General features: G+C 48.7%; 1 protein-coding gene across 1 annotated transcript; it reads left to right on the plus strand.

Annotated features, from left to right (window-relative positions):
- The first annotated feature begins 44 nt into the window (after nucleotides 1-44).
- On the plus strand, nucleotides 45-19,340 carry LOC144820101 (cilia- and flagella-associated protein 161-like). Its single transcript, XM_078677746.1, has 3 exons — nucleotides 45-168; nucleotides 16,072-16,145; nucleotides 18,768-19,340. Exons 1-3 carry the CDS (start codon nucleotides 45-47, stop codon nucleotides 19,338-19,340), a joined length of 771 nt encoding a protein of 256 aa, XP_078533872.1.
- The last annotated feature ends 1,245 nt before the right edge of the window (nucleotides 19,341-20,585 follow it).

The raw sequence follows: 20,585 nt of genomic DNA on the forward strand, positions 1-20,585 counted from the left end.
TCCAAAACATAGAAGGGGTGGGAGGGTGGAGGCCACATAGAACAATGACGGGTCCTATAACTCAAGGGAAGAAACAGGAAGGGAGAACGATTCCCACAGACTCCAGGAACAAGAGGGGAGAAGATGATAATCAGGAAACAAATCTGCATGGGGAGAAAGAGCAACAAAGTAAGTCCAGCCGAAGAACTAAACACTTATCATATGCAGAAAATCATAACGGTACATTAATCAGCCAACAAAGAGAAACTACAATAGTGAGCTGTAAACCTGAATGAACAGAAACATTCTACATGTATAAGAACTATTTAGAGGTAGAAGCTGAAGCAAATTCCATGTTGTCAGTAGTATGGGAGTATAAGAAGCTTTTCAATTTCAGAGGATCATCATAGGTCGTGGTTTTGTTATTGAATGTTACCTTGAAGCGACAAGGATGAAGAAGCCCGAAACGAGCTCCCATTGAACGTAGTTGTGGCCTGAAGGAAAGGAATTCTTTGCGTCGGTCAGCTGTGGATTTGGCATAATCCTGCGAGAAATAAAGAGGACTTCCTGACCAAATGATACGTTTCATGGACCTTGCTGCAGAGAGAATTAGGAGAAGATCAGTATATTCGAGAAAGTACAGGATGACGCCTCTTGGCTTCCGTGCAATCGATGAAGTCAATCCGCCGGGCAATGAGCCTAAACGATGCGCTATTTGTATGTTGAGGTTGGTGGATTCCGGCAGATGGAGAAGTTTTGGCAAAAAGGACTTGAAAAAAGCAATTGGGTCGGATCCTTCTGAATTTTCTTCCAGGCCATATATGCGAGGGTTGTTCCTTCTGTTCCTGTTTTCTAAATTTTCAATTTACTTATGAAGAAGAGAGACTTGCACACACAAAGGATCCACTTTGGAGACAGAGGTTTCAAGTGATGCTATATTTTGTTCCAAGGTAGTGACTCTATTGTCCACAGTAGACCACTTGTCAGAAAGCAGCTGTAGAGTAGACTTAGTCTCTTCTTGTTGTTAAATATTTTGTCCACCCTAAGCGTGGAAGGGTATACTCAGATGTGAGTCCCTTGCTCATTGCACTATCAGGATTCAAGCAAGCCGGGCCGACGACGGCTGAAATGCCAGAAATCGGTCCCCGGAAGCTTGTTTCCTTCCCAGTGTAAGAATTGGCTTGGTAGATTGGTTTGCCCTGTTCCCATCATGCACTGGGACAGGAACAGACTAATTTGCATATAGCCAGGTTCTGAACTGGGATGGTACAGTGAGCTAAAAAACGGTGTTGGATCTAGCCCTGATCTCTTGACTGGGTGAGAGTATTCTGCTTAATTCAGAAACTCTGTCCATCACCACCCCTTGTTGTTAAATATTTTGTCCACCCTAAGCGTGGAAGGGTATACTCAGATGTGAGTCCCTTGCTCATTGCACCATCAGGTTTCAAGCAAGCCGGGCCGACGACGGCTGAAATGCCAGAAACCGGTCCCCGGAAGCTTGTTTCCTTCCCAGTGTAAGAATTGGCCTGGTAGTTTGGTTTGCCCTCTTCCCATCATGCACTGGGACAGGAACAGACTAATTTGCATATAGCCAGGTTCTGAACTGGGATGGTACAGTGAGCTAAAAACGGTGTTGGATCTAGCCCATATCTCTTGACTGGGTGAGAGTATTCTGCTTAATTCAGAAACTCTGTCCATCACCACACCTTGTTGTTAAATATTTTGTCCACCCTAAGCGTGGAAGGGTATACTCAGATGTGAGTCCCTTGCTCATTGCACCATCAGGATTCAAGCAAGCCGGGCCGATGACGGCTAAAATGCCAGAAACCGGTCCCCGGAAGCTTGTTTCCTTCCCAGTGTAAGAATTGGCTTGGTAGTTTGGTTTGCCCTGTTCCCATCATGCACTGGGACAGGAACAGACTAATTTGCATATAGCCAGGTTCTGAACTGGGATGGTACGGTGAGCTAAAAAACGGTGTTGGATCTAGCCCTGATCTCTTGACTGGGTGAGAGTATTCTGCTTAATTCAGAAACTCTGTCCATCACCACCCCTTGTTGTTAAATATTTTGTCCACCCTAAGCGTGGAAGGGTATACTCAGATGTGAGTCCCTTGCTCATTGCACCATCAGGATTCAAGCAAGCCGGGCCGACGACGGCTGAAATGCCAGAAACCGGTCCCCGGAAGCTTGTTTCCTTCCCAGTGGAAGAATTGGCTTGGTAGTTTGGTTTGCCCTGTTCCCATCATGCACTGGGACAGGAACAGACTAATTTGCATATAGCCAGGTTCTGAACTGGGATGGTACAGTGAGCTAAAAAACGGTGTTGGATCTAGCCCTGATCTCTTGACTGGGTGAGAGTATTCTGCTTAATTCAGAAACTCTGTCCATCACCACCCCTTGTTGTTAAATATTTTGTCCACCCTAAGCGTGGAAGGGTATACTCAGATGTGAGTCCCTTGCTCATTGCACCATCAGGATTCAAGCAAGCCGGGCCGACGACGGCTGAAATGCCAGAAACCGGTCCCCGGAAGCTTGTTTCCTTCCCAGTGTAAGAATTGGCTTGGTAGTTTGGTTTGCCCTGTTCCCATCATGCACTGGGACAGGAACAGACTAATTTGCATATAGCCAGGTTCTGAACTGGGATGGTACAGTGAGCTAAAAAACGGTGTTGGATCTAGCCCTGATCTCTTGACTGGGTGAGAGTATTCTGCTTAATTCAGAAACTCTGTCCATCACCACCCCTTGTTGTTAAATATTTTGTCCACCCTAAGCGTGGAAGGGTATACTCAGATGTGAGTCCCTTGCTCATTGCACCATCAGGATTCAAGCAAGCCGGGCCGACGACGGCTGAAATGCCAGAAACCGGTCCCCGGAAGCTTGTTTCCTTCCCAGTGTAAGAATTGGCTTGGTAGTTTGGTTTGCCCTGTTCCCATCATGCACTGGGACAGGAACAGACTAATTTGCATATAGCCAGGTTCTGAACTGGGATGGTACAGTGAGCTAAAAAACGGTGTTGGATCTAGCCCTGATCTCTTGACTGGGTGAGAGTATTCTGCTTAATTCAGAAACTCTGTCCATCACCACCCCTTGTTGTTAAATATTTTGTCCACCCTAAGCGTGGAAGGGTATACTCAGATGTGAGTCCCTTGCTCATTGCACCATCAGGATTCAAGCAAGCCGGGCCGACGACGGCTGAAATGCCAGAAACCGGTCCCCGGAAGCTTGTTTCCTTCCCAGTGTAAGAATTGGCTTGGTAGTTTGGTTTGCCCTGTTCCCATCATGCACTGGGACAGGAACAGACTAATTTGCATATAGCCAGGTTCTGAACTGGGATGGTACAGTGAGCTAAAAAACGGTGTTGGATCTAGCCCTGATCTCTTGACTGGGTGAGAGTATTCTGCTTAATTCAGAAACTCTGTCCATCACCACCCCTTGTTGTTAAATATTTTGTCCACCCTAAGCGTGGAAGGGTATACTCAGATGTGAGTCCCTTGCTCATTGCACCATCAGGATTCAAGCAAGCCGGGCCGACGACGGCTGAAATGCCAGAAACCGGTCCCCGGAAGCTTGTTTCCTTCCCAGTGTAAGAATTGGCTTGGTAGTTTGGTTTGCCCTGTTCCCATCATGCACTGGGACAGGAACAGACTAATTTGCATATAGCCAGGTTCTGAACTGGGATGGTACAGTGAGCTAAAAAACGGTGTTGGATCTAGCCCTGATCTCTTGACTGGGTGAGAGTATTCTGCTTAATTCAGAAACTCTGTCCATCACCACCCCTTGTTGTTAAATATTTTGTCCACCCTAAGCGTGGAAGGGTATACTCAGATGTGAGTCCCTTGCTCATTGCACCATCAGGATTCAAGCAAGCCGGGCCGACGACGGCTGAAATGCCAGAAACCGGTCCCCGGAAGCTTGTTTCCTTCCCAGTGTAAGAATTGGCTTGGTAGTTTGGTTTGCCCTGTTCCCATCATGCACTGGGACAGGAACAGACTAATTTGCATATAGCCAGGTTCTGAACTGGGATGGTACAGTGAGCTAAAAAACGGTGTTGGATCTAGCCCTGATCTCTTGACTGGGTGAGAGTATTCTGCTTAATTCAGAAACTCTGTCCATCACCACCCCTTGTTGTTAAATATTTTGTCCACCCTAAGCGTGGAAGGGTATACTCAGATGTGAGTCCCTTGCTCATTGCACCATCAGGATTCAAGCAAGCCGGGCCGACGACGGCTGAAATGCCAGAAACCGGTCCCCGGAAGCTTGTTTCCTTCCCAGTGTAAGAATTGGCTTGGTAGTTTGGTTTGCCCTGTTCCCATCATGCACTGGGACAGGAACAGACTAATTTGCATATAGCCAGGTTCTGAACTGGGATGGTACAGTGAGCTAAAAAACGGTGTTGGATCTAGCCCTGATCTCTTGACTGGGTGAGAGTATTCTGCTTAATTCAGAAACTCTGTCCATCACCACCCCTTGTTGTTAAATATTTTGTCCACCCTAAGCGTGGAAGGGTATACTCAGATGTGAGTCCCTTGCTCATTGCACCATCAGGATTCAAGCAAGCCGGGCCGACGACGGCTGAAATGCCAGAAACCGGTCCCCGGAAGCTTGTTTCCTTCCCAGTGGAAGAATTGGCTTGGTAGTTTGGTTTGCCCTGTTCCCATCATGCACTGGGACAGGAACATACTAATTTGCATATAGCCAGGTTCTGAACTGGGATGGTACAGTGAGCTAAAAAACGGTGTTGGATCTAGCCCTGATCTCTTGACTGGGTGAGAGTATTCTGCTTAATTCAGAAACTCTGTCCATCACCACCCCTTGTTGTTAAATATTTTGTCCACCCTAAGCGTGGAAGGGTATACTCAGATGTGAGTCCCTTGCTCATTGCACCATCAGGATTCAAGCAAGCCGGGCCGACGACGGCTGAAATGCCAGAAACCGGTCCCCGGAAGCTTGTTTCCTTCCCAGTGGAAGAATTGGCTTGGTAGTTTGGTTTGCCCTGTTCCCATCATGCACTGGGACAGGAACAGACTAATTTGCATAAAGCCAAGTTCTGAACTGGGATGGTACAGTGAGCTAAAAAACGGAAACGGTGTTGGATCTAGCCCTGATCTCTTGACTGGGTGAGAGTATTCTGGTTAATTCAGAAACTCTGTCCATCACCACCCCTTGTTGTTAAATATTTTGTCCACCCTAAGCGTGGAAGGGTATACTCAGATGTGAGTCCCTTGCTCATTGCACCATCAGGATTCAAGCAAGCCGGGCCGACGACGGCTGAAATGCCAGAAACCGGTCCCCGGAAGCTTGTTTCCTTCCCAGTGTAAGAATTGGCTTGGTAGTTTGGTTTGCCCTGTTCCCATCATGCACTGGGACATGAACAGACTAATTTGCATATAGCCAGGTTCTGAACTGGGATGGTACAGTGAGCTAAAAAACGGTGTTGGATCTAGCCCTGATCTCTTGACTGGGTGAGAGTATTCTGCTTAATTCAGAAACTCTGTCCATCACCACCCCTTGTTGTTAAATACCCAGTCATTAATAGTCAGGTTGCATTAATCTTCTGTGCATGATCTAATCTGAGCGTTGTTCTTTTCCATCTCTCACCACCCATAGCATTGACTACATACCCAGGAATAAGAGGGCCGCCGTGGTAGAAGAGGGAAAGGGGAATGGAATAAGAGAAAAACAGACACTCTGGTATCCGTGTTATGTTATGTTCTAAAGTACTTGTAGAGCGCAGCTTTCCCTCCGAGGAACATCATAGCGCTGTGCAGATCCCTAAGGAACATTACTTCTGCGTCATCACTTGGCTGTTCAGTGAAGTCTATAGAACCTTGTAGATCACTAAACAAAAATCCGAAATACCGGATAGAGAACCTAGCTGGTAGAGCAGATTACTATCAGTGATAGATGTAATCTTAAAAGGAAAAAGTATCCTTTTTCTTGAGTCCCCTCACTCACCAGAGTTGCCTCACGGTGACATGCTTCATCACTGGGGCCATCCCAACCCGCTGCGGGTTGAGGCGTGCTACGACTTGCGAAATACATAGGAGCACTTAAAGTGAGGACTATGTGTGGTGCGGTGATAAGTGTGGGTAGAGTGGTGTGAATTAAAAATACCTAACTAATGGGCGGAATTACTTTATTCTTGCTCCTAGTTGATATATTAAAAACGGGGTGGGTCTCTAGGTTTTCCTGTTTTTTCAAAGAGTCAGGAGCCCTAGTAGAGTGCCAACATGTTTCGAGCTGTACCCCTAAGCTCTTCTTCAGGACACCACAGGGACCAGCCCTGTGAGTATCACTCCAAGGTGCGGAGTGAAAAGTGCCTATCAATAAGCATTTAAATTAAAAAAGACCATATACATACGACATAACAGTATACAGTCGTTATCTGTAAGTGGAAAAAAGAAGAACAAAGTTAGGATGTGGCGCCCTGCCTTCTGCAGGAGCTTCACTTTCCCTCGTGTTGCCTAAACAAGAGAGCCTTGTGGCGCTCTTTTTGCTAAAAACCGCATGAATAATATATCTGGTTTCAAAATGCTGACATGCTGTTGTGCCTGGATTTGGAAAAATAACATTTTATATGCACCACACTTAACCGTATATGCCCTCGGGAAACCTCATGCACCTGTGGTCCTAGAAGGGAAGGACATTAGATTCTGGTGCGTGGCGTTTCTAGTATTAAAGAGACCCATGGTCATGAAAGGGACACATATAAACACAATAGACAACATGTAAAATATTCAAATTCAAACATACTTTTTGTTAGGCTGTACTGAGCCTCATGGTCAGACCGGGGGATAGGAGACCCGCAAATATCTAAAATCGGAAAAGAGAGCGTAATTACTTTTCCGTAGGTAGTGGATAACCAGCATTGGGCTGCCAGGCAAACCTGTGTGTGTATCAAACACAGTGGAAGCCCTCGGTCTGCTGCTGCTGCAAAAAGGAACAGACTTACTTGTCACGATTCTCTCCTTGCCAGTAAACCTACTCGGCGTCCCTCGAGACCGGATGATTCCGTCTCAGTGCCGGGAGCCGCTAGTTAAAGGAAGTGTTCCCGCCTAGTCATGTTTGCAAGACTAGAGTGGGGATGTTAGACCTGTCAGCCCTTAGGGTGGTCCCTCCTATTTATTTTATTGTTGTGCCTTATTACTCCTACATCCTCCTGAGGCACAGGTGTTCTTTAAAATGGAGAATAGGGAGATACAAAATGGAGGCTTGTAACTGCCACATTTTTACCTCAGGATCCTGGGCCATAGGGTTATATGGGAAAGGTCTAGAACCTTCTAGCCAGTACCAGTAGCCAGGGCCCAGTCTATAAAAGGGTCAGAACCAGGGCGGCCATTTTGGAGTGACCGGAGAGCTTGAGTAGAACCTGGTGAGGAGTGAAGCGGTAGTGTGGGGAGGAAGGCGCACTGAGAGGGGTTAGATCGTTCCCCGGGCCGGCTACTCCACTTGGCTGATGTGACCCCCTGCCTAGTGACTAAGCCCTGTCATCGTTTTATCATTATTAGCTCTCAAAACCTGTTAGTGCCCCTGGGAAGGATGTCCCTGAGCTGCTTGTGAAGAACTAAAAGAAACTAGCCTGGGAACTCCACAGGGAGAGCAACTGTCCATGAGAGAGACTGTCCGGTTTTCCCCCTTCCTTCGTGACCTCATCTGAACTGGCCCCATAGAGAGTGTGGAGGGAAGGTCTGAAACATCACCGCTACTGTCCCCAAGCGTTCTCTGTGCCCAAAAGATCGTGAAAAGAACCCTACCTGGTCGCGGCTGGCGGCTGAAGTCCCTATCGCTAGATTACCACCCCTAATCACGGGCCCCCGCTGAGGAGATTCCGTGGGGAGGGCCCGGTTTTAATCAGCGGAGCAGAGGGTTTTGTGAGGCGGAACCGCGGAAGCCAGTAAGGGCTGACGCAGGAGCGCTGTGAGAAAGGGGGCGGGTATCGGAAGAGGCTGGCCCGCTTAGCACCCTCCCTCGCTGACGACGGAGCCGAGAGAAGCGCCGAGGGAGACGCGGTGAAGTTCCGGCCCAGTCAGCTGCAAGGAGCCTGCAGCGCTGGGGCCGGAATCCTCATCGAACAGCTGCAGTGTGAACAGAGCAAGTAGCGGGATCGAGTGAGGTGACCGGGGTAAACTGTCTAAAACCCGGTAAGGCCTAAAGTGAAGTGCGGGGCCCCGGGGGCTGAGGGGACCTCGCTTCTGTCTCAAGAGTATTGGCGGGAAGGGAGAGTCAGGTGCACCCGGCTCACCATAACCCAATTAACTGACAGTGACCGGTGACTCTGACATAACACCACGGCTTTGGGGAAACCTCTATCTGGTAACCTGCGCCAATAACCCTTCCCCATGATAGCGTGACACAGTGTTTACAGTACTTTCCCTGCTGGGTTAAAGACGCTGGTGGGAAAGAGACTCCTGACTGAAGCCTAATTTACCGCTCATGGAAGCCGAGTTAATAGGGCTGTTGCAGGAAGAGGAAAGCATTGGTGGGGGGGGGTTGCTTCTTTTATGCAGAGTTATTTTGAGCCTGAGAATGTCACTGGGACCAACTGTCAATCCACTGTGTTTCTAGAGCAAACTACATGGCTTAGTGAAATAACAAAATATCTTGCCTGTCTTTATTCAGATTTCCTGTGGTTGAACCAAGGTAATAGTGGGCTATTAGTGGAATATTTGCTGAAAGCCTGTATTCTCCTGCCAGTAATAACATTGAGTCCTCAGGGGTAATGTACAGCCGTGCATAACTGTGAGGAAACTGTCTTCTTGCTGATTACCTTAACTAAAACTGTGGAATATACTCTGCTTGCATAAGGTGCAGGAGTTACTACTGAGCTCCTTTCAATTGAGGGAGAAAAGTGTTGTCAATGCTATATGAAATTGTGCATATGCTAGTAATCCAATGCAGAGCTATTTAATGTACTGAATCTAAATACTGCTAAGAAACAAAGAGATACTAGAGATTTTTATAAAGCAACTCGTATTTTTCTAAACTGGGGTAGTGTAATTTATTTTTAGTGGTTGGGCGCTGGGTTACTGTAAGTGAGTGATGTAAGCACAACACAATTGTCTTTGAGTTTAGCTATTCCTTCTCAGTGCCAGGCTACCCTATGTGGACTGGTAACCCCAGGTTCAACATTATTGGTGTTCAGCGGTGGGATTAGAGCTTGTGCTTGCATCCACTTAGTAGTAGCTTGGTGTGAACCACATGCCTACACCTGGAGTTTTCTCCCAGCGGACTCCCTAATTAAAAGTTTTGTTTTTTCTAAATTCTTTTCTGGTGGTGGGTGGAGGTAGCTTTTAATTATCGCCCTTTCTTGACTTCTTCCAAGTGACTGTCAGAGACCCTGTTGGCAAAATGTAATTAGAATTGGAGGAGTTGGAGACCTTCACTGCGGCCCAACTCAGGGAATTTTGCCAAAGTAAGGGGGTGTTTTTCAGGCGTGGTGCTAAAAAGGAGGAACTCCAGTTCAGTTTGAGAGCATGGGTGGCAGCTCATCCAGATGGGAAGAAGGAGGAGGAAGAGGGGGATCGGGACACTGTCATCGGAGTGGATGAATTGTACCAAACCGAAAGGGGGAACCTATTGCAAGGTCCTAGGACACTTTTGAGGGAGGGCAGCAGTGTCTCTGTGAGGAGCTTAACCGAAGCTGAATTAGCTGACCGGAGAGAGAAAAGGCAGTTGAAGTGGGAGTTAGCTAGGTTGGAGAAGGAGAGGGAGGAAAAGAGGCTGGCTCATGAGTTGAGTCTCAGGTAGTTGGACCTCAAGGCCCTGCAAATAGGGACTCCTAGTACTCCTGTTGGTGGCAGTGAACCCAAAGAGATAACCAGGGAACCCAGACCCTATTTGCCAAAAGATGTAGTCGCCAGCTACAGTGCAGGTGACGACATTGCGAAATGGTTGGCTGCCTATGAGGTCTCGCTAAGAGCCCATGGGATATTGGAAAGACACTGGGGGGGTGGCCTGCATAAGTACATGCCTCCCGTAGGAAGGGATGCACTTCTGGCCCTAGAGCAGGAGGAGCAGACCAACTACCGCACCATGAAAGTGGCGCTGATAAGAAAGTTTGGGCTGACTCCTGAGAAGTACCAACAAAAATTCTGGAACAGCCACAAACTGGCTAAACAGAACTGGGTGGATTTCCTAGATTATGCCAAGAAGGCCCTAGAGGGTTGGGTGCAAGTCAGCGAGGTGGGGGACTACGAGGGGCTGTATGATTTAATCCTAAAGGAGCACCTACTCGAGAAATGTTTTCCAGAGCTGCGACAACACCTGGTGGACAGCAAGCTGACCAGTCCCAGGAAGCTTGTTGAGGAGGCGGACATCTGGGCTAGTACCCGGGTATCCTCAAAGGGGACTGGAGGGGATTCCCAAAGGACGGGACGGGGCGCTCCCCAGAAGAAAGAGGGGGGAGACAAAAAGAGGGAGTTCTCTTAAGGCCCCCAAAACAGTTTCCCAGGAAAGGGACCAGGATTAATTCCTAGGGACAACCCGCCGAAAAACCCTCATCCTGACCATAGTCAGCAGCCAAGGGTTGTCTGCTGCTATGAATGTGGTGGGGTTGGGCACTACAAAGGAGACGCCAAGTGCCCAAAGAGACCACCCCCTCCCAGTGGAGGAAAAGCCCCGGGTGTAGCTAGTGTAGTGCTCGGGGAAGAGTTGCCCTTAGATAAGGAAGGGGAGTGGGCGGGAGTCACCTTAGTGCCCCATGGAGATCGGGAGATGGTTCCTAAGATCCAGGTGCCCTCAAACACTACCAAGTATGGGCTGTGGGTCACCATCAATGGCCAAAGAGGGGAAGCTCTGAGGGACACAGGTGCCAGTATGACTATGGTAAGGAGTCATCTGGTGTCTCCAGAGCAAGTGATTCCACACGCACTTCATCCCGCTGCGATGGCTGACGGCAGAATAGGTCACTACCCGGTGGCCGAGGTTCCATTTGAGTGGGAAGGGGTTGCAGGTCCTCTTCAAGTTGCCGTAAGCCCTGCCGTGCCAGTCGATTGTCTGTTGGGGAATGATATGGAGCACAATGCTTGGAAGGAGGTGGAATACCGGACTCATTCTGAGATGCTGGGTACACCTGACTGGGACTGTGCCAGCACTAGGTCCGCGACTACCCGGAGGAGGAGTTCGCCAGGGCTGGAGCCTGGAACAAAGGCACAGCCAGCTGCCAGAAAGGGAAAGATCCGGGGACAGGAGAAGCCTGCCTCGGCATCCACGCCCCATGAGATGGATAGGCCACCTGTGGTGGTGGACCCTGAGTCCACGGAGGGGGATGTTGTCTCCCTAGAGAACCTACCTATCCCTGCCGAGTGGCATGTGGAGGGGGCGACCAGGGAAGAGTTCTGTAAGAGCCAGAAGGAGTGCCCTACCCTTGAGGGTCTGAGGCGACAGGCCGAAACCCAGGCAGCAGGCAACATTGCCGGGAACTACCACATTTACTGGGAGGATGGACTTCTCTAAAGTGAACCCAAGGCTCCAGTGCATGGTTCATCATGGGCCTTGGTTGTCCCCCAATGTTACCGAGCCTTTCTTTTAGAACTGGCTCACGAAATACCCTTGGCAGGAAACTTGGGTGAAGACAAGACCTTTGCCCGGCTTGTCCCTCATTTCTACTGGCCTCAGATGAGGGTGGCGTCCGCCACTTACTGTCGAACATGTGTGTCTTGCCAAGCCAGTGGGAAAACAGGGGTGAAGCTGAAAGCTCCCCTGGAACCACTACCTGTCGTTAGCACCCCCTCTGAAAGGGTGGGCATCGACATTGTTGGGCCATTGGATCCACCCACTTCAGCTGGTCACAGGTTTATCCTGGTTCTGGTGGATCACCCCACTCGGTACCCAGAGGCAATTCCTCTGAGGACCGTTACTGCACCTGCAGTGGCTAGGGCACTGATGGGGATCTTTATCCGAGTGGGTTTCCCCAAGGAAGTTGTGTCCGACAGGGGGACCAATTTTATGTCAGCCTACATGTGGAAGGAGTGTGGGGTTACCTACCGGTTCTCCACCCCTTACCACCCACAGACCAATGGTCTGGTGGAAAGGTTCAATAAAACCTTAAAAGGCATGATTAGAAGTCCGCCTGAAAGCCTGCAGAGGAAATGGGACGTCCTCCTACCCTGACTGTTGTTTTCATACAGGGAAGTGCCGCAGAAGGGAGTGGGCTTCAGCCCCTTCGAACTCCTGTATGGGCACCCTGTTCGTGGACCTCTCAGCCTGGTGAAAGATGGATGGGAAAAAACTCCCAGGAAGCTTCCCCAGGATGTGGTGAGCTATATGCTGGCCTTCCGGAGCCAAATGGCTAATGTGGAAGCAAGCTTCTGACAACTTGGAAGCCAGCCAGGCAGTGATGAAAGAGTGGTATGACCACAATGCTCACCCTGTGGAGTTGGAGCCTGGCCAGAAAGTGTGGGTGATGGAACCGGGAGAGCTTAGTGCCCTCCAGGATTGCTGGACAGACCCCTTTGAGGTGATTGAGAAAAAGGGCAAGGCCACCTACTTAGTGGACCGTAAGACCCCCAGGCAGCCCCATTGGGTGCTCCATGCCAATCGCCTCAAACCTCAGCATGAGAGGCCCGAGGTCATCTTGAAGATGGTGACTGATGGAGCAGAGGAAGAGGAAAGTGAGCTTTCCCTGATCTATTTTCATCTCAGGAAAAGGATGGGTCGGTGGAGGGAGTGATTCTCTCACCATCCCTAACTCCTGAACAGCGTAGGGACTGCCAACGGGTCCTGGAGCAGTATTCCTCGCTGTTCTCCCTTATCCCGGGAAGAACCCACCTGTGTACCCATGATGTGGACACAGGAGACAGTCCACCTGGGAAGTCTAAGACCTACCGGCTCTCAGATGAGGTGAAGGCCAGCATCCACAGTGAAGGCACTAGGATGCTGGAGCTAGGAGTGATTGAACCTTCAAGTAGCCCCTGGTCCAGTCCGGTGGTTCTGGTACCAAAAGCTGCCCCACCGGGCACCACTCCAGAACTAAGGCTCTGTGTGGATTACAGGGGACTGAATTCAGTGACCAAAACTGATGCTCATCCCTTCCCTAGAGCGGATGAGCTCAATGACCGGCTGGGAGCTGCCCAATATCTGAGTACTTTTGACCTCACATCAGGGTTCTGGCAGATCTCCCTTACAGATGGAGCAAGGGAAAGGTCAGCCTTCTCCACGCCAGAGGGCCACTACCAGTTCTGTGTGAGGCCCTTTGTGCTCAAGAACGCTCCTGCCACATTTCAGCGGCTGGTGAACAAGGTCCTCTCCGGGATGGAGGCCTTCTCTGCTGCTTATCTAGATGACATTGCCGTCTTCAGCAGCAGCTGGGAGGACCACGTGTGTCACCTACAGGCTGTTCTCCAAGCCCTGAAACAGGCTGGCTTGACAATCAAGGCCAGCAAATGCCAGATCGGGCAGGGGTCGGTGGTGTACCCATGCCAATTGGTGGGCAGGGGAACGGTACAGCCCCTCCAGGCTAAGATTGAGTCTATCATGGCCTGGGAGCCCCCCAAGACCCAAACTAAGGTCCGAGCTTACGTGGGCCTCACAGGATACTACCGCCGCTTTGTGAAGGGGTATGGCACAATTGTGGCACCCCTAACTGAACTCACATCCAAGAAGCAACCCCGACGGGTAGTCTGGACGGAGGCTTGTCAGCAAACCTTTGACACCCTGAAACAAGCAATGTGTGCGGCTCCAGTCCTAAGAGTTCCTGATTTTTCTAAGCAATTCTTTGTCCAAACGGACGCATCAGAGCATGGCATTGGGGCAGTGTTATCGCAACTCAATGAAGAGGGTTTGGATCAACCTGTTGTCTTCTTGTCCAGGAGACTGCTTCCCCGGGAACAGAGGTGGAGTGCGATTGAGCGGGAAGCCTTTGCGGTGGTATGGGCTCTGAAGAAGCTGCGGCCATACCTGTTTGGCTCGCACATCCTTGTACAGACTGACCATCGGCCCCTTCGTTGGCTGATGCAAATGAAGAGAGAGAATCCCAAGTTGTTGAGATGGTCCATCTCCCTACAGGGAATGGACTTCCGGGTGGAACTTCGGCCTGGAGTGGACCACGCCAATGCAGACGGTCTCTCCAGGTATTTCCGCCTTAGTGATGAGAACTCCCAAGGGGTTGGGTAGCTCTCCCCACTTTCAGCTGGGGGGGACGCATGTTAGACCTGTCAGCCCTTTGGGTGGTCCCTCCTATTTATTTTATTTTTGTCCCCTTTGTTCCTCCTAATTTTCTTTTTTTTTGTGTCCACTACAATTGTTGGTGTTGTCCCTAGAGTTCTGAGTGCCTTATTACCACTGCATCCTCCTGAGGCACAGGTGTTCTTTAAAATGGAGAATAGGGGGAGACAAAATGGAGGCTTGTAACTGCCACATTTTTACCTCAGGATCCTGGGCCATAGGGTTATATGGGAAAGCTCTAGAACCTTCTAGCCAGTACCAGTAGCCAGGGCCCAGTCTATAAAAGGGTAAGAACCAGGGCGGCCATTTTGGAGTGACTGGAGAGCTTGAGTAGAACCTGGTGAGGAGTGAAGCGGTAGTGTGGGGAGGAAGGTGCACTGAGAGGGGTTAGATATTCCCGCGGGCCGGCTACTCCACTTGGCTGATGTGACCCCCTGCCTAGTGACTAAGCCCTGGAGAAGTGTGGCTCACTGGTTAGGAGCAGCAGACCCTGAAGCAGAGGTCGGCCCGGGACCAGGGTTCAATTCCCGCCTCGGCATGGTCTTGGGTCAATGTCCGCGGACTCGATAATTCTCGCCTAGGTGCCTAAGCTAACCATGGGTCCCACTCTGCAACTCTGGGCAATAGCTTGCTTAATCTCCACAACGGCCCCATCAGCGCTGGGGATGCCTGGCTTCACCTTGGGGGTGCCCAGGAGGGACCATCTCACAGGGAAAACCAGGACGGGTTCCCCAGCGGTATACAGCGCCAGGACACTCCGAGATGGAGTAACAGTGCGCTTTACAAGTATACATTTTACATTTTTTACATTTCAAAGCCCTGTCATCGTTTTGTCATTATTAGCTCTCAAAACCTGTTAGTGCCCCTGGGAAGGATGTCCCTGAGCTGCTCGTGAAGAACTAAAAGAAACTAGCCTGGGAACTCCACAGGGAGAGCAACTGTCCATGAGAGAGACTGTCCGGTTTTCCCTCTTCCTTCGTGACCTCATCTGAACTGCCCCCATAGAGAGTGTGGAGGGAAGGTCTGAAACATCACCGCTACTGTCCCCAATTGTTCTCTGTGCCCAAAGGATCGTGAAAAGAACCCTACCTGGTCGCGGCTGGCGGCTGAAGTCCCTGTCGCTAGATTACCGCCCCCTAATCACGGGCCCCCGCTGAGGAGATTCCGCGGGGAGGGCCCGGTTTTCATCAGCGGAGCAGAGGGTTTTGTGAGGCGGAATGGTGGAAGCCAGTGAGGGCTGACACAGGAGCGCTGTGAGAAAGGGGGCGGGTATCGGAAGAGGCTGGCCCATTTAGCACCCGCCCTCGGTGACTACGGAGGCAAGAGAAGCCCCGAGGGAGACGCAGTGAAGTTCCGGCCCAGTCAGCTGCGAGGAGCCTGCAGCGCTGGGGCCGGAATCCTCATCGAACAGCTGCAGTGTGAACAGAGCAAGTAGCGGGATCGAGTTAGGTGACCGGGGCGAACTGTCTAAAACCCGGTAAGGCCTAAAGTGAAGTGCGGGGCCCCGGGGGCTGAGGGGACCTCGCTTCTGTCTCAAGAGCATTGGCGGCTCACCATAACCCAATTAACTGACAGTGACCGGTGACTCTGAAATAGCACCATGGCTTTGGGGAAACCTCCATCTGGTAACCTGTGCCAATAACCCTTCCCCATGATAGCATGACACAGTGTTTACAGTACTTTCCCTGCTGGGTTAAAGACGCTGGTGGGAAAGAGACTCCTGACTGAAGCTTAATTTACCGCTCATGGAAGCCGAGTTAATAGGGCTGTTGCAGGAAGAGGAAAGCATTGGTGGGGGGGGTGCTTCTTTTATGCAGAGTTATTTAGAGCCTGGGAATGTCACTGGGACCAACTGTCAATCCACTGTATTTCTAGAGCAAACTACATGGCTTAGTGAAATAACAAAATATCTTGCCTGTCTTTATTCAGATTTCCCGCGGTTGAACCAAGGTAATAGTGGGCTATTAGTGGAATATTTGCTGAAAGCCTGTATTCTCCTGCCAGTAATAACATTGAGTCCTCAAGGGTAATGTACAGCCGTGCATAACTGTAAGGAAACTGTCTTCTTGCTGATTACCTTAACTAAAACTGTGGAATATACTCTGCTTGCATAAGGTGCAGGAGTTACTACTGAGCTCCTTTCAATTGAGGGAGAAAAGTGTTGTCAATGCTATATGAAATTGTGCATATGCTAGTAATCCAATGCAGAGCTATTTAATGTACTGAATCTAAATACTGCTAAGAAACAAAGAGATAATAGAGATTTTTATAAAGCAACTCGTATTTTTCTAAACTGGGGTAGTGTCATTTATTTTTAGTGGTTGGGCGCTGGGTTACTGTAAGTGAGTGATGTAAGCACAACACAATTACTTTTGAGTTTAGCTATTCCTACTCAGTGCCAGGCTACCCTATGTGGACTGGTAACCCCAGGTCCAACAGGGGACTTCACAAAATGGCCGCAGGCAAACGGGCAGAAGTGTATCCATGTTGTGTTTCTCGCTATGAATACTATAGACAAAAGGACAACACACAATGGGACAAAACATGAAGTGGTTAAACCGTTTAGGTTCTAAAGGTAGTGTTGATTATAATAGATAGACAGATTAGCGAATATGTCAGAGATTGTTGAGGCTATCAGAAATTATCGTAATGCCTTGCGTGTTTTCTCTTAAGGAATGCTGACAAAGGGGGAACCGCCTCAATTGTTTGAATAATTAAATGAAAAAAATATGTATGGAAATGTGTAGTTTCCTCTCAGTTACTTGGTTCATGTGACTATGGAAGGTCACATATAATATTAACCACCTGTGCTAAGACATTTAATAATAATAGTAATAATAATAATAATAATAATAATAATAATAATAATAATAATAATAACAATACTAATAATATTACAATTAGCTCCTTTATTAATAAGCCATCCTGTGAGATGGCAGAGCTGACACAGAATGAATAAACAGTTATCCCTAAAATGTTAGTACTCTACTCATTTGGCAAAAAGAAATTATATCAGCTTTAAATAAAAAAAATAAGTTAGTTCCCAAAGGAAGAAGCTTAGGAGGACATTTTTCTTTGCCTATAGTTACAAGATACAGTTTCAGAATCAGTAGGATGGTCAGGTCAATGGAACATAGCTTTCTCCAGGGGCTCTCTCAAGTAATTAGCGTTAAGAGGTTATGTGGCTTAACTAATATAAAACCGATGCATTAGTCAGTTAACTTTAAAGAGAATATTTGTAGTTATCTAGAACAGCTACAGCACAATTAACACATGAGAAAAATTGTTACACCTCTGAAACTCCTTGACCATTCAGGATTCATTGCTGTTTTCAAACACAGAATTGTATTGAGGACATGGCTACTGTTTCTTGACCTCTCACTAACACAGGGGAAGAATCTTCTACACTGATTAATTTGTAAAAAAACTAATAAGCAATCTTAGGACCGTGCTACTGGCGCTGCTAATAAAGGCCTCTTTATTCAAGAACTGTAAAGGTCATAACTTTTCAACACACTTTTTATTATATATGCTTACTTCCACTATCACTGAATGACTGAATAAATATATCATTTATTAACGCACAGCTATCTGGAAGCCGTTCCGGCCCTACTGACGGAAGGAGTAGAAATGACTGTGTAGTAGTTGTAGGAGTGTCACCCCGCCTGCTGAAAAAAGGGAGAAAATAAAACCAATATATTATCATTTTATTTTTCTATCCTAGCTAGAGCCAGCCAATTCTGGGTGGGGCGAGGCATGATGAAAGCAGGGGAGTAGTAGTGCAGCACTGTAAGCCTGCAGTTCCGTCTTAGGCCGGCCAAACCAGCTGTGTTGCACAGCTGGGTTGGAGAAAAAGCACAGACTCCCATTCACTGTCTGAGCAGCGAACCGAGTCGCTCAGACCAATCCGGGGGCTGCTCTCATGCTATTGATAGCAGTATCCGGATTGGATGGGGAGCCTGTGCTGGTGTCCCAGAGACTGCTGGGACACCATTAGGAGAGAAGAGGACCACCGAGGCAGATGCGGCAGTATCGGCAGCACAACAGGTAGTTTTTTTAGGTCTCGTCCTCGAGACCTATTGCTGCCGAGATGCCCGTCAAGGGAGACAGAGCGGTGCACGAGCCGACCAGGGTCTGTGGACGCGCTTCTGAAGGCATGCACACACACACACACACACACACGCAGACACACACGCAGACACACACACACGCGCAGACACACACACACACATGCGCAGACACACACACACACACACGCACACACACACACACACGTGCCAAGCCCCCAAGCCCCACTTACCGCATCAGTGGCCTCAGCCGCCACTCCTTCTGCTGCCACCGGTCCTCTGGGCCATCCACTCCGTGGGCGCGGGCTTCTCCGAAAGACATAAGTCCTGCCCCACGACAGCCGTGAGCGTGCACATCCCGAAACCGGAAGTTCGGGAGTGTTTCCGAAACCGGAAGTTTGGGAGCGTGCACGCTCACGGCTTGTTTTCTCTACCTTTACCTTCCGCTTCCATTTTGTCTTGTACGCATTCTTTATTGCTCTGGGCTTCAAAGTTTGATATTGAGAAATGTCTGCTCCCTAAAAATAACGATGTAGTTCTCATACTCTGTAATATAAGTCTACCTACATCATCACAAGCATTGATGGAAGTCCTCAAGGTGACGTCCTAAGATATGGCCAGAATTTTGCTCTTCGAACTACAGACGACTTTACTGGGCATCTGTATCTTGCTAGTGACCAGAAGACATTTGTGAAGTGTGCCCGGAAGTTCCGCATGCAGGAAGTGTTTTTGACGGCAGAACCTTCATATCTGACCTGCTGGCAAACCTCATACTTTGACCCACAGATGCGCATGGAGTTTGAGGGTGAACCCGTTCCCGCAAACATCAAACTTCTCATTATTCACAGCAAAACAAACCAGTACCTGGCAGTACTTAGAAAATGTGTTTCGTTGACATGCTTTGAAAAGGAATATGAAGCCACTGCTCGCACCTTCCTGGATGCCCATAAAGCTGAAGAAACGGTGAACCACTGGATTATCATCACCGGTGATCCTGGGAATGAAAAACTCTGCATGTTTACCAGGCCCGAGGTTCCCTTTGAGAAAAGTGAGGAGAACGAGAAACAAGAGAGCAGTGACCAAAGTTCAAAGCCATTGTGCACGGATAAAACGCAGAGCAGTGGCTCATAATTTATTTCTCACTCATAATGGTGTATGGGCTGCAGGCTTCTCATAATAAAAATGTTTACAATAAAAAAAAGAAGAGCTCTGAAAGATTGTCCAATGAGGAGTGCGGATAGGGCGAGGTCTGGTTGTGTAATTGTTGCCGGTGTTTCGTCTGCGTGCTTGAATCCTGAAGTCGAACTGGCGCCTGTCATCAGCGAAGAAGGGAGGAAAGGACGGCGGCACAGCCTCCTTCAGCATCACACCAAGACCTGCCATCATCCCCCTGGGTTGGTCGACGCTGGAACGGTTGCGGCTTCTCCGGTGAGTGACAGCTATAGAAGTTTGTACAAATAGAGCATATTTGACTCTCCGGGAACTCAACTGCCCTGTCTAGCCACGGATGCTGTTATGGGACAAGCATATACGTCCATTATCGGTGAACTCTTCAGCCGGAGGTTTGTAGGACAAAAAGGGACACTATTATTCGTCCCCTTACCTGCATTGGTTGAGTGTTATGTCAGGAGGACAGTTGAGAAGGGTAAAATATACATATTGTTGACATAATCATTGACAGTCTCCTTCACAACTGCGGGATTTTGGGCGTGGTAGTTGATCTCGAAGCGATAGCTTTGCTACTGGATAACACTTTTTGTATTAGACCTGTATAATTTGTTTTGTGCCGGGGATTACAGTTTCCTTCATCTGATTTCGAATCATGATTGTACTTATTGCAGGTAGCAGCGATTTGCATGCTGGGACATGTGGTTTCACATTTCTTAGTATTAATAGTGCTTAATGGCACCCTTATGCTTAGTCCCATTAGCTGAAAAAAACCATGCTAGTCTTCTCCAGCGCTCCAACTGGAGCGGGTCTTCCCAGTGCTCGGCACTGGCTGTCATTAAAAACTGACATTGAAACGAGTCCCTCCAGAGTCTTCTGTTGGTGTCCTTGACTAAGAGGCACAGGCAAATAATGTGGTTAGGTGGCTCACCAAATCCAAAGATGAACTTGAGTTGCTTCAAGTTTCGAAATGGGAAGAATTCTAAACGACAGTGTAACGTTTTTAAAAAGCCATACAGATATCTTTTTCAGCATTGAACGTACAAACTCTGAAGGTAATCTGTCAGCAAGGCGGTCTCTGTGCTTTTTGCACGTTTTACCTAATAGTGATTTCTACAGGTGTCCGTGTTCCCTGTGATTATTTCCTTTTCACTGATGATGTTTCTGTAGTTTATTTGTTCGTGCAGCACATAAGTCTTGTACAATGCA

The sequence above is a fragment of the Lissotriton helveticus genome, chromosome 2_1 (assembly GCF_964261635.1).
Source record: "Lissotriton helveticus chromosome 2_1, aLisHel1.1, whole genome shotgun sequence".
NCBI lineage: Eukaryota > Metazoa > Chordata > Amphibia > Caudata > Salamandridae > Lissotriton > Lissotriton helveticus.